This window comes from Aquarana catesbeiana, linkage group LG06, assembly GCF_042186555.1.
Source record: "Aquarana catesbeiana isolate 2022-GZ linkage group LG06, ASM4218655v1, whole genome shotgun sequence".
NCBI lineage: Eukaryota > Metazoa > Chordata > Amphibia > Anura > Ranidae > Aquarana > Aquarana catesbeiana.
This window is the reverse complement of record NC_133329.1, coordinates 67,598,953-67,612,320: the sequence shown is the minus strand read 5'-3', so window position 1 is coordinate 67,612,320 and position 13,368 is coordinate 67,598,953. Positions and strand designations below refer to the sequence as shown.

Genomic DNA, 13,368 nt, shown 5'->3' with positions numbered 1-13,368 from the left:
ATTTGGACTCTTAACTTTTAGGCTGCATTCACACCTGAGCGTTTCAAAGTCGTGTGTTTTTACTGCAATTTTACCACGATTTTGCAGCGTTTTTACTGCAATTTTATTCAGGTCACCAATGTAAAAGGCAGAAAAATGCCTGCAATCTCCCCCAAAGAAGCTTATGTTCTTTTTTGAGCTTAGGACATTTTTTAGGCGTTTTGCTTCAGGTGACAAAATGCTCAGATGTGAACAGGTGCCATTGAAATAAATGGGATTTTCTTTTTTGGGCTTTTTTTTTGGGGTGTTTTTTTTTTTTGGGGCGTTTTATGAGCTGAAAACGCTCAGGTGTGAATGCAGCCTGAGTCTGGTTCTCCTTCCATGTATGTTTGCACTTTTTTTAATGGTAACCCACTGGAGGGTAGCCTTGTCTGTTGTGGGCAGCCTAACCTGAGCCAGTGGGATCTTCAAATGTTTTTTTCCCTCTCGCTACATTGTTTAAACTCATATCAAAGCCCCAGTGCAGCTTGGATGTACTTTTTTTTTAATTGGATTCTCAACAAAATAACGCATGGAGACATGGATTAATGGGTGCGGTTAAAAATATATAAATAGTGCTCTCAGTTTGTGGTGCTTAGATACAGTTAAATTCTGCTTTAAAATCTGCATTTTTTTGCTAGAAAATTACTACAAACTCCCAAAAAATTATATATTTTCTGAAAGAAGAGGCCCTGTAGAATAAAATGGTGGTAATTGCATTTGATGTCACAAGATTTTGCACAATACAATCTATAAAAAAACACATTAAATTTAATTTTAACCACTCGGCGACCAGCCACAGTACTTACCGTAGCAGAAGGTCAGCACCTGCAGGCAAAATCATGTACATGTAAGTCATTTTGTCTGCTGGGGCCGAGAGGGGCGCTGCACCCCCTCCCCTCCCTTTCCCTCTCCCTTCCTTTCCTCCCCCTTCCCCTCCCACTAGGGATGAGCCGAACACCCCCTGGTTCGGTTCGCATCCAGAACATGCGACCAGGCAAAAAATTTGTTTGAACATGCGAACACCGTTAAAGTGTATGGGACATGAACATGAATAATCAAAAGTGCTAATTTTAAAGGGTTATATGCAAGTTATTGTCATAAAAAGTGTTTGGGGACCCGGGTCCTGCCCCAGGGGACATGTATCAATACAAAAAAAGTTTTAAAAATCACAGTTTTTTCGGGAGCAGTGATTTTACTAATGCTTAAAGTGAAACAATAACAGTGTAATATTCCTTTAAATTTTGTACCTGGGGGGTGTCTATAGTATGCCTGTAAAGGTGCGCATGTTTCCAGTGTTTAGAACAGTCTGACAGGAAAGGAAAAAAAGTCATGTAAAACTACTATCGCTAGCGCCGGCTATAATGAATTGTCAGTCCGGCAATACACATAAAAGTTCATTGATAAAAACAGCATGGAATTTCCCCACAGGGGAACCCCGAACCAAAATTTTTTAAAAATGCGTGGGGGTCCCCCTAAATTTCATACCAGGCCCTTCAGGTCTGGTATGGATTTTAAGGGGAACCCCGCGCCAAAATTAAAAAAAAAGTGGCGTGGGGTCCCCCCAAAAATCCATACCAGACCCTTATCCTAGCACGCAACCTGGCAGGCCGCAGTAAAAGAGGGGGGACGAGAGAGCAGCCCTCCCCTCCTGAACCATACCAGGCCACATGCCCACAACATTGGGAGAGTGCACCTTGTCCCCATGTTGATGGGGAGAAGGGCCTCATCCCCACAACCCTTGCCCCGTGGTTGTGGGGGTCTGCGGGCGGGGGGCTTATTGGAATCTGGAAGCCCCCTTTAACAAGGGGACCCCCAGATCCTGGCCCCCCTGTGTGAATTGGTAATGGGGTACAAATGTACCCCTACCATTTCACAAAAAAAGAGTCAAAAAGGTTAAAAAACACAAGAGATGGTTTTTGACAAGTCCTTTATTAATTTCTTCTTTCTTTTGGTCTTCCTTCGGTGTTCTTCTTCTTCCTCCATCTTCTTCTTCTCCAATTTCTTCTTCTCCATCTCCTTCTTCCTGCGCTCTTCTCATCCCTCATCTTCCTCCTGCTTCTTCTCCGCTTCATCCACACCATCCGCCTCAGTGGGAGTCTTTCGACGTGTGACGCTTCGGTCCTTCTGACACTTCTTATATAACGGAGGGCGGGGCCACCCGGTGACCCCGCTCTCCTCTAACGCATGGGGACTTTACGGGGACTTCCCTGTGACTTTCCCCGTGTTGTCAGAGGGGGGTGGGGTCACCCATTTTTTTGCATTGATCTATGTTCCCTGGGGCAGGACCAAGGTCCCCAAACACTTTTTATGACAATACCATGCATATAAGCCTTTAAAATTAGCACTTTTGATTTCTCCCATAGACTTTTAAAGGGTGTTCCGCGGCTTTCAAATTTGCCGCGAACACCCCACATTGTTCGCTGTTCGCCGAACGGGCGAACAGCCAATGTACGAGTCGAACTCATGTTCGACCCGAACATAAAGCCCATCCCTACCTCCCAAGCAACCGATATGTCCACCGCACACAGTGGATTGCAAATTCCAGTACTCAGGGCATGGTGATCAAGTGACCCCTATGCAATCACAGGATCACAGTGTGAATAAAGCGGTTATGAATTAATTAATTCACAACAGCTGTGTTGCTTATGCTGTGATTGGCCCAAAGCTATCACATGGTACCTGGGCCAATCACAGCACCCTGTACCATGTGATTAGCTGCAGCCAATCACAGATCACTAGTAATCACAGTGTCATGAATGGTAAACTTTGCTATTACAATTATCTTCATTGCAATAGCAAACAAAAAGAAAAAAAAACTGCTATAGGGCAGACCTGAAGCTGTTAATCTTAATTTTCCAGCAAACTTTTCTGTCCTAAAGAGCTTACCAGTTTTTTCAAAATCTCAGATCTCAGGACCTCAGTGTATATTCTAAGCCCCCTGCCCGTTCCACTGCCACAGCAAGCAAGTGCTGTAAGAGGTGGTCTAATAGCCCTGTAATGTGACATTAAAATATAAAAGGTGAGATAATATCACAAATATTTTCTTAATTGGGGGGAATGGAAAATATTTTTTTGATATTAGTGATCAATAGTTAGACAAATAATCTCAATTTGAAATTAAATTAGACAGAGCAAGCCTGTTGAACTAAATTATCATGTAGCTGCCAAGTTTCTGACCGGCTTGTGTGAAGATAAGGGAGGACAAGGGGGTCACCTTATCAGGCCTGTTGGACATGGTTGCATTGCAGGTGTAGCACCACCCCACTCATATAGGGTTAGGGTTGCCACCTGTCTGGGATTCACCCGGACAGTGCGGGTTTGGAATCATGTGTCCGGGTTTCAGACTGCCTGAAACCCGGACACATTATTCAGACTTGACTATGGCTTCCCAGCAGGGTTGCTGGCTGCAGTTGTCTAAGCTGAGAGTGTCTGTTACACTCTCTTTCACACTGCCCAAAGCCAACACTAGTAATCCCCCCCACCAAACACACACAGACGGGAGAGGAGAGAGGGCTCGATCTGCACCTCTTAGTCCGGCCCCTACCCCTCTGTGTCTGTCCACACTCCATTCCCTGGCGCTGTGCCTCAGAAAAGGAGAGCGGGGGCTGTAAATTTGAAGTCCAGCAGCTTCAGATACATCTGGATGAGAGGTGCTGACTGCCAAGGGGTGAGTGAGCTCACCATCCATCCCTGTCTCTGACTGAAGTCTCTTCTCTCTCCTGCCTCTGAGAGAGTACACTAAGGTTTATCAGGGTTCTCAGAGCACCCCTTAGATCAGAGTTCCCCTTTACACCAAAGGGCACAGTGTTCCCCGTTACATCAGAGTCCTCTCCCTACATAAGAGTTCTCAGTGTTCCTCCTTAAATTAGGGTTCTCAGAGCATCCCTTATGTTAGAGTCCCTAAAGTTCTCCTTACGTCAGAGTCTGCAAAGTCCCCCCTTACAGTGAAAGTTACTGCAAGTTCAGATGTAAAAGGGGAACTCTGTGGACTCTGATGTAAAGGGAAACTCTTGTTATTAACTTCATATGGTTAGAAATGTTATTTAAAGCGGAGTTCCGACTAAAAAAAAAAAATTAAAAGTCAGCAGCTACAAATACTGCAGCGGCTGATGTTTAATAATCGGACACTTACCTGTCCCATGGTCCAGCGATGCGGGGGAACAAAGCCCCGCTCGTCTCCCCCTCCTCTCTGCAGGACCGTAGGCGGGCACGCATTGTGCGACCTGTGCTGCGTGCTTGGACTGGCTGGGCAATCATCTGGGAACTGTGACCCAGATGATTGCCGAGAGGGAGGGGGGAGAGGTGAACTTACTTCCAGCGCCGCGGTGCCCCGGGAGGAAGTGGGAGCTGGAACCCTCTAAAAAGAGGGTTTCCGCTCCCCCCCCCAAAAAATGACATGCCAAATATGGCATGTTCGGGGGTCACCTTCTCTTAAAGTGGAAGTTCCATTTTTGGGTGGAACTCCACTTTAATAGCAAAATATATGAATAGTTTATACTATTAAAAAAAATAGCTGTGCGCCGCTAAAGTGTTCGGGTTTGACATACCACTTTTTTTTTTTTGCCATGCGACGGAGCACAACTTCTCTTTCATGACAATGTGTATTGGGCTGTTAGGCAATCAATTAGTTTTGATAGGTGTCTGAGGAGAGTCGAACACATGTTAACCCCTTAGTGCCGACCGTATGCAATTTTGCGTTTGTGGCTTTAAGGGGTTATACCGGGGCGATGGCTGCAGCTGCAGGCATCACCCTGGTACCATTTTTTTAGAGCGGGTGGTCGACTCTTTAGTGATAACAACCGATGTGGCTTTAAGCCACTCGGCTGTTATCCTAAAGGAGCGGAAGGGGACGTCCCCCTCTCCCACTGCCTTCTACCGCTCTTCCTGGGCCACCCGTCCCACCAGGAGACTCAATCCATGATCTGGCACTTCCGGCAGCTAGGCTGAGACTAGAAGGAAGCCAGAATACGGCTTTGATCGGGTCTCCTATGTAAAATCCCAGAAACGACGTCACAACGTCACTTCCAGTTTACTCGACTGCCAATGGCTTGGATTCTTTAAAAAAATTACAGTATTCAGAATCGCCGTTTTTGCAAAGGAGGGATTTGGGGTCTTTTAGACCCCCCGATACCTCCATAAAGAGTACCTGTAACCATCTATTACTGTCACAAGGGATGTTTACATTCCTTGTGACAGCAATAAAAGTGATCACAATATTTTTTTTTTTTAAAAGGACAATGTAAAAAAAAAAAAAGAAAAAGAAAACATTTTTAAAGTACCCCACCGCAGGGAGCGTGCTCGCGCAGCAAAGAAAAAGCATGTGTAAGTCACACCCTCAAACGTAAGCGGTGTTCAAATGACACACGATCATCAGAGTGAGAGCAATAATTCTAACAAAAGACCTCTGTAACTCTAACCTGATAACCATTATTTTTTTTTAAAGCGTCTCCTATGGAGATTTTTAGGTACCGTAGTTTGTTGCCATTCCACGAGTGTGCGCAATTTCAAAGCATGGCATGTTAGGTATCTATTTACTTGGCGTAACATCCTCTTTCACATTTTACAAAAAAAGTTACTGTTCCTTTTTTCTTTTTAATTCATTAATGTGTCTTTTTTCCCAAAAAATTGCTTTTGAAAAACCGCTACGCTAAAAAAAATACTAACACTTGCAAGACAAAGGCATAATGAGCTAGTATGCATAGCATACTAGCTCATTATGTAATACTCACCTGAGATCGAAGCCCTCGCTGCGGTGCCCCTACACCACTCCAGCGGCCGACATCACTCCCGGGGGTAACTTCCGGGTATCACGGCTCTGGCAATGTGATTGCTCGGAGCCGCGATGACGTCACTCCTGCGCATGTGCGCAGTAATGGCACACTCACTGAAGCAACGGCACATACGTGCCATTGCCTCAGTTTGTGTCAGTGCACATGTGCCAATGACGTCGGCACATGCAAATACAGGGGAGATCTCCTAAAGCGTGCAGGTTTAGGAAATATCCTGGGTAGCTGCAGGTAAGCCTTACTATAGGCTTACCTGTAGCACAAAGTGGTCTGTAAGGGTTTAAAACCACTTGAATTTCAGTGCAAAATCTTCTTTAAAGTGGTTGTGAACCCTGAGCTGGGCACATTTATCTGTAGTGTTTACTTATCTCTCTCCAAAGCACTAGGTCCAGTGTCTTTCTGCTGCTCCATTCTTCTGTTATCAGCCTGATAACTTCTGACAAGTTCTCTGACACGAGATAATAGCAGCTGGAAATTTGTGTTGGGGAGGGAACTTAGAGACAGATAAGCAGAGAGCTTGTCTATTCACAGAACAGCTCTGCATGTTCCTTTCTTCCTCTGCCTATGTGCAGGGGGGGGGGGGGGTGTGCCTTTCCTCCAATCAGCTCACATACAGTGTATGCGCAGACTGCTCTCCCATTGCTGAAACAGGAAGAACATTTTCTAACTCGATGTGCACATTCTACAGAATATATAGAGCTGAAGACAGCAGATATACATGTAAAACTTATGTAGGGAGATTTGTTTCATCTCTGTGTATTATCCACTTCACTGGGTTTATGTAAGGGCTTACATCCACTTTAATTAGGAGGTTAAATATTATTTCATCTTGGATAAGAAAATGCTTGCACTGCTATACGTGACAATAATTGATTAATTAGTGAGCCGAACAGCTGCTACCAATAAATAGTGAACTCCCACACTAACTGCAAACATATGTAATCATCAAACTGCAAATAATAAAAAAAAAAACATTTATAATGTGAGTGTTGAAGGAAAACGTTGAAAGTGCAGAAAAATTTATTAAATAAAGTTCATAAATTGATATCCAACATAACCGGTGAAGTCATGTGACCAGTGACACAACGCGTCGGGTGGAGCCTGTGACATCACTTCCCACACAGGGTGTGGGAAGTGGAAGTGCGGTGAGGAGGCGATCTATTCCTTGCTTTTATGGTCAACTCAGATGGTGTTTTACTGTAATGTAGGCAGATATTTATTTAATGTAAAAAACAAAGAAATACTGCGCTACCTATAGAAACTAACCCCCCAAAAAGCAGCAGTTAAACAGTGAGATGTGCACCAATATAACTAATAAAAAAGAAATAACCGCGCTGTTATTTCTTTTTTTATTATTTATTTAATGTACTACTTGTTTTTGGTTATACTGCGCTATGGTGTTTTTTATGCTCTCTGAGTATCTGCGGACCGAGAATCGTGGATTAGGAGTATCAAGCCACATATCGTGGAGTTGGGTAGTGTGGTGCCCAGCAATCATCCTCTTTGAAATTCCCCATAATAACAAATCAAATCTGAATTTCTGTACCTGAAACGTCCATGCTGATCTTTCTATCCATTAGGAAAGAACTGTAGTTGACTAAACATGTGTAGATTCCACCGTCTGATAGCAATGTATGAAATATGGTTAAATCAGCAATTCCATTTAATGCTCGATCCTTATCCAATGAATATCTGGGATTAGTTGATGTCACGTTCTTATCATAACTTAGAATACGTTTTTCTTTTAAATTCCAAAAAACTGTAAAATATTTGGGATCTGCAGGAAGTTTATCTGCTGTGAAGGTGCAGGGAATGTGAGCACTGGATCCAACTCTGGCTACACATGTAGAAGGTCCCGTCATCTGTAGAGCACCACCTGCATGAGATATAAATCAATCAAGCTTACATGTACAGTATATTTACAGTAAGGTAAAGTGAACTTGTGCAACCTAAAGAGGACCTTCAGTGATTTTTTCATCTTTCCGTCTATTAAATCTTCTGCCCTTGTTGTTTTAACTTTGGATAATAAAACATTTTTTTCCTGCCAGTAAATACCTTATACAGCCCACTTATGACATAATGCAAAGCTCGCCCTTTCACTCTTGTGAGAGTTTGCCAGGAAGGTAAGGGGGATGAGTCACAAGAGGGCCAATGTGAGCTGCAGAGCTGGAGGTGTGCCTCTGTGTGTCTGTGTAAATCCAGGTAGTGAACAGGAAGCAGCTTCAGCTGCCCACAGTTAAAATGGTTGCAGCCAGACTCAGTAGGGGGAGATTTCTGCAGCATATTTGGCAAGTACAGAATCACAGTATATATTTTAATAATATGCAAAGTGGTTTTGAGGGAAGCTTCAGAATGGCAAAGATGTTTTTATTACAAATTATGTGAGCAGACTGCAGTTCCTCTTTAATTTTTAAAGCCCAACTGCTGTACCCGGGCGGTGCCCAAACTGCATGAGTCAACTGCTAATTTTTTCTAGGGTGAGCACTTTCTACTCACTTGATCCGCCAATCCACCGGGAAAACCATGCTCCCCCGCGGTCCAGCGGTGGACCGTTCCTGTCGATGGAGCAGTCCATTTTCAAGACCACTGGAGCACAGAGGTGTTTTTTTTTTTCTTTTTTTCTTTTGAGTGGGTGGGGGCTATTGTGCAGTGTTATATGGTATTGGGTATCACCACCGTTGAATCAATGTGTGCTGTTTTGTAGTAGTGTCCTTAAAAAAAATATATTAAATAGTCATCAGCATGGGTTTATGAAAGGTTGTTCTTCCCAGACCAATCTGTTAACATTCTACGAGGAGAGAGCTGCCATCTAGAGAGGGGAAGGCCCGTGGATTTTGTAAAGGCATTTGATACAGTCCCCCATAAGAGCTTAATCTACAAGCTGAGATCTGCAGGCATGGACCATAACATTTGTTCTTGTGTTAAAAACTGTTTACTGGGGCGTGTCCAAAGGGTAGTGATAAATAATGTGTACTCAGACTGGTCTGGAGTGGTAAGTGTGGTACCCCAAGGCTCTGTCTTGGGACCAATTCTATTAAATTTTTTCATAAATGATATCGAGGATGGGATAAATAGCTCAATCTCAGTTTTTGTGGATGACACAAAATTAAGCAGGGCAATAACATCACATCAGGATGTAGAAATCTTACAGGAAGACCTGAACAAAATAATGGAGTGGGTAACTACATGTCAAATGAGGTTTAATGTGGAGAAATGTAAAGTAATGCACTTGGGGGCAAAAAAACATGCAAACTACTCACTAGGAACTAATGGGGGAATCAAGGATGGAGAACGATCTGGGGGGTCCTAGTAGATGACAGATTGAGCAATAGCATGCAATGTCAAGCTGCAGCTACCAAAGCAGGCAGAATATTAGCATTCATAAACAAGGGATATACTCCAGAGATAAAAAAATAATCCTACCACTTTATAAAACATTGGTTAGACCAGATCTGGAGTATTCTGTCCAGTTCTGGTCACCAGTCCTCAGAAGGGATGTGCTGGAACTGGACAGAGTCCAAAAAATGGCAACAAAACTAATAAGGGGACTGGAGGACCTCAATTACGAGGAAGGACTGCAAACACTAAATTTATTCTCGCTGGAGAAAAGACGCTTCAGGGGATATGATAGCGATTTACAAATACCTCCATGGCGATCCCAGAGTAGGAAAAAAAACGATTCAGTTATAAGGTGTGTAAGAGGACACAGGGCCGCACAATGAGAGTGGAGGAGAAGCGGTTTAAACTTAACCACTTGGCGACCGGGCCACTGGCGAAAGATGGCAACAGCGGGTTCGGCTAGTTCTGGGTGGAAGTCCATGGACGTCATCCGGAACTATCGCTGAAGTGTCCGTGCTCGCCGGGTTCACAGGACCTGGCACAGCACGGATCGCGGTAAAGGGCCAATGACAGCGGCCCTTTACCATGTGATCGCTCCCTCCAATGAGGGAGCGATCACAATGTAAACAAACTGGGGTCATGCAAAGGTCCCAGCTCTCTTCTCTCCTCACACCGATACAGCATGAGAGGAGAGAAGAGAGATCGAGTGTAAAACAGTGAGTTACAAGTTTTTTGAATGTACTACAGTGCCCAGCAGTGCCATACAGTGCCACTACAGTGCTAATCTGTGCCCTACAGTGCTATCAGTGCCACTACACTACCCATGAGTGCCACTACAGTACCCATCTGTGCCACCAGTGCCACTACACTACCCATCAGTGCCACTACAGTACCCATCTGTGCCACCAGTGCCACTACAGTAACCATCAGTACCCATCAGTGCCACTAAAGTGTCCATCAGTGCCACTACAGTCCTCATCTGTGCCATCAGTGCCACTATAGTGCTCATCAGTGCCACATAAGTGCCCCCTCTGCCACTTCAGTACCCATCTGTTCCACCAGTGCCACATCAGTGCTCCATCTGTGCCACATCAGTACTCCGTCAGTGCCATACCAGTGCCCAGTGCCACCACAGTGCCCATCTGTGCCACCAGTGCCACATCGGTGCCACCAGTGCCCATCAGTGCCACCTGTGCCACTAACGTGCCTATCAGTGCCACGCCAGTGCTCCATCAGTGCCACACCAGTGCTCCATCAGTGCCACGCCAGTGCTCCATCAGTGCCATGTGCCACTACAGTGCTCATCAGTGCCACATTAGTGCCAATACAGTGCTCATTTGTGCCATCTGTACCACATCAGCGTCACTAGAGTGCTCATCTGCACCACTACATTGCTCATCAGTGCCACTACAGCGCTCATCGGTGCCACTACAGAACCCAATAGTGCACATCAGTGCCCATAAGTGAGTGCTCATCAGTGCCACCATATCAGTGGATCCTCATTAGCACCCATCAGTGCTACCTTATCAGTGTGGTGCATTAGTGTACATCAGTGCAACCTTATCAGTACCCATCAGTGCACCCTCATCAGTTCCCAGCAGTGCACCCTCATCAGAACCCAGCAGTGCACCCTCATCAGAACCCAGCAGTGCAGCCTCATCAGAACCCAGCAGTGCAGCCTCATCAGAACCCAGCAGTGCAGCCTCACCAGAACCCAGCAGTGCAGCCTTTTCAGCACCCAGCAGTGCAGCCTCATTAGACCAGCCTCATCAGCACCCATCAGTGCAGCCATATCTGTCCAAGTGTCCCTACCACAGCAGTTTGTCACCACAGCCCACAGTCACCAGTATGGCAAAAAAAAAATTCCGCTGAGGAGGCATACCAACAGCTTAGCTTGACCGACGAGAGCAGCGGGGAGCTCTCTGAGTCTGATTCTGGTTCAGAATATGAAGCAGTGGTTCTGATACAGAATCGGAGGAAGAGCAAATTGTGCCCATGAAACGAAGGCACTCTGGCATGGAGGAGCAGGCTACCACAAGTAGTGCTGTGGCATCAACCAGCAGCTCAGTGCCATCCACCAGTAGCACAGTGCCATCCAGAAGAAATGAAGTACCACTGCAGCAAAGGCCAAGAACTAGTGGGGTGTCATCTCGGCTCCAAAGCGTTAGAACCCATGCCGGCCTTCCGTATGAACTTGAAAACCCTCTGTGGCTTCCCCCTAATTCAAGAGCAGCAAACATCCCCCCTTTTACCGCCCAGCCAGGTGTTCAGGTGGACACAGAGAATTTTGCCCCTATTGATTTTTTTAATTTAATTTTTACCCAAGACCTATTATCCTCCATCGTGGCCCAGTGCAACCTCTATGCACAATAATTTATAACAAACAACCCTGGTTCAAGTTATGCCCGTCCCTATGAGTGGAGACCATTGACAGTGGACAAATTTAAATTATTTTTAGGCCTAACATTTATTATGGGACTCACAAAAAAAATGAATTATACTCCTATTAGTCCACCAAGCCCATCCACCACATGCCAATTTATTCATGCATTATGCGAATATCAAGATACCTCATGATAATGCGTTTCCTCCATTACAATGACAACACCCAGTGCCCTCCCCGAAATGACCCATCACATGACAAATTATTTAAAATTCGGTCACTTCTAAATTTTTTCTCTGAGAAATTCCCCCAGTTATTTATCCCCGACCAAAATATCTCCGTGGATGAGTAATTTGTCCACTTCACAGGCAGGCTTGGCTTCAAGCAGTTTATCCCCAGTAAAAGGGCTCGATATGGGGTTAAGCTCTACAAGCTATGTGACCGAGAAACGGGGTACATCTACGCATTCCGGGTGTACGAAGGGAAGGACACCCAACTGCATCCCCCTGAATGTCTGGAGTACATCGGAGTCAGCGGAAAGGTTGTTTGGGAGCTTGTATATCCACTCCTTGGAAAGGGTTACCACCTTTATGTGGATAATTATTATACAAGGTTGCCCCTCTTCCGCAATCTTTACCGAAGGACACTCCAGCGTGTGGTACAGTGCGAGCTGATAGGAAGGGATTCCCGCAAAGGCTCGTTACTAAAAGACTACGACAAGGGGAGACGGCGTCTTTGAGGAATGAAGAGATATTGGCTCTCAGGTGGAGGGACAGACGAAACGTCCACATGCTCACAACGACACCTACGTGGAAATCCCCCGAAGAAATGTCCCAATCAAGAAACCAAAATGTGTCCATGACTATAATTTGTTTATGGGGGGAGTCGACTTCAATGATCAGATGATCGAACCCTACCTTCCCACAAGAAAAAGCCACTTTTGGTATAAAAAAGTCTCCATATATCTTTTCAGTTTGGCCATTTACAATAGTTTTGTTATTTACCGTAAATCTACACAGAGCCCCGTATCTTATCTTCAGTACCAAGAAAAAATTATCTCCACCCTTTTGTACCCTGAAGGCGCACCAGAAAGCATTCGCTCGGATTCAGTGAGCAGACTCCATGAACGCCACTTTCCTAAAAGACTCCCCCCCCCCCCATGAAACAGGCCGGAAACGTCAGAAGAGATGCCGGGTGTGCTCAAGAGGAGGAACTAGAAGAGACACCGTGTATTATTGTCCTGATTGTCCTTCCCAACCAGGCCTTTGTACTGATGAATGTTTCCGCCGTTACCATACTTCTCTACATTATTAGGGAAGTATGGTAAACGTAATTGTCATTTACCGCCACACCCCTTTATGCCACTGTACATACCGCTGCCTTCTCCGGAACTGACCCTGGCCTGCTAAACAACCACGCTTCTGCCTAATGCTAAATTGTACCTACCTCTGCCTTCTCCGGGAACTGACCCTGGCCTGCTCAACGACCACGCTTCTGCCTAACGCTAAACTGTACCTACCTCTGCCTGCTCTGGAACTGACCCTGGCCTGTTATACGACCACGCTTCTGCCTAACGCTAAACTGTACCTACCTCTGCCTGCTCTGGAACTGACCCTGGCATGTTATATGACCAAGCTTCTGCCTAACGCTAAACTGTACCTACCTCTGCCTGCTCTGGAACTGACCCTGGACTGTTTGACCATGTTTTTTGCCTGCCTCTTGGACTGGTCTTTTACTCTGCTACTGGAGTAGTGGGCTTCATAACACAGGGGTCTCACATATGTGAGGGGCTCCAGAATTGTTTTTCTGGATGAAGATTAGGGTCTGGAGACTCAGAGG

General features: G+C 45.3%; 1 protein-coding gene across 17 annotated transcripts in view; it reads right to left on the bottom strand.

The window, feature by feature from the left end:
* LOC141148583 (uncharacterized) overlaps window positions 1-13,368 on the bottom strand; it is a 177,803-nt gene that overhangs the window by 100,369 nt on the left and 64,066 nt on the right. For 16 of the 17 annotated variants that reach the window (XM_073636148.1, XM_073636149.1, XM_073636153.1 and 13 more), the window contains exon 3: window positions 7,354-7,683. The exons of the other annotated variant lie outside the window; for it this stretch is intronic. In XM_073636148.1, the coding sequence (XP_073492249.1) occupies window positions 7,354-7,683 (330 nt within the window). The remainder of the gene's footprint in view (window positions 1-7,353; window positions 7,684-13,368) is intronic. 17 annotated transcript variants of the gene reach the window in all.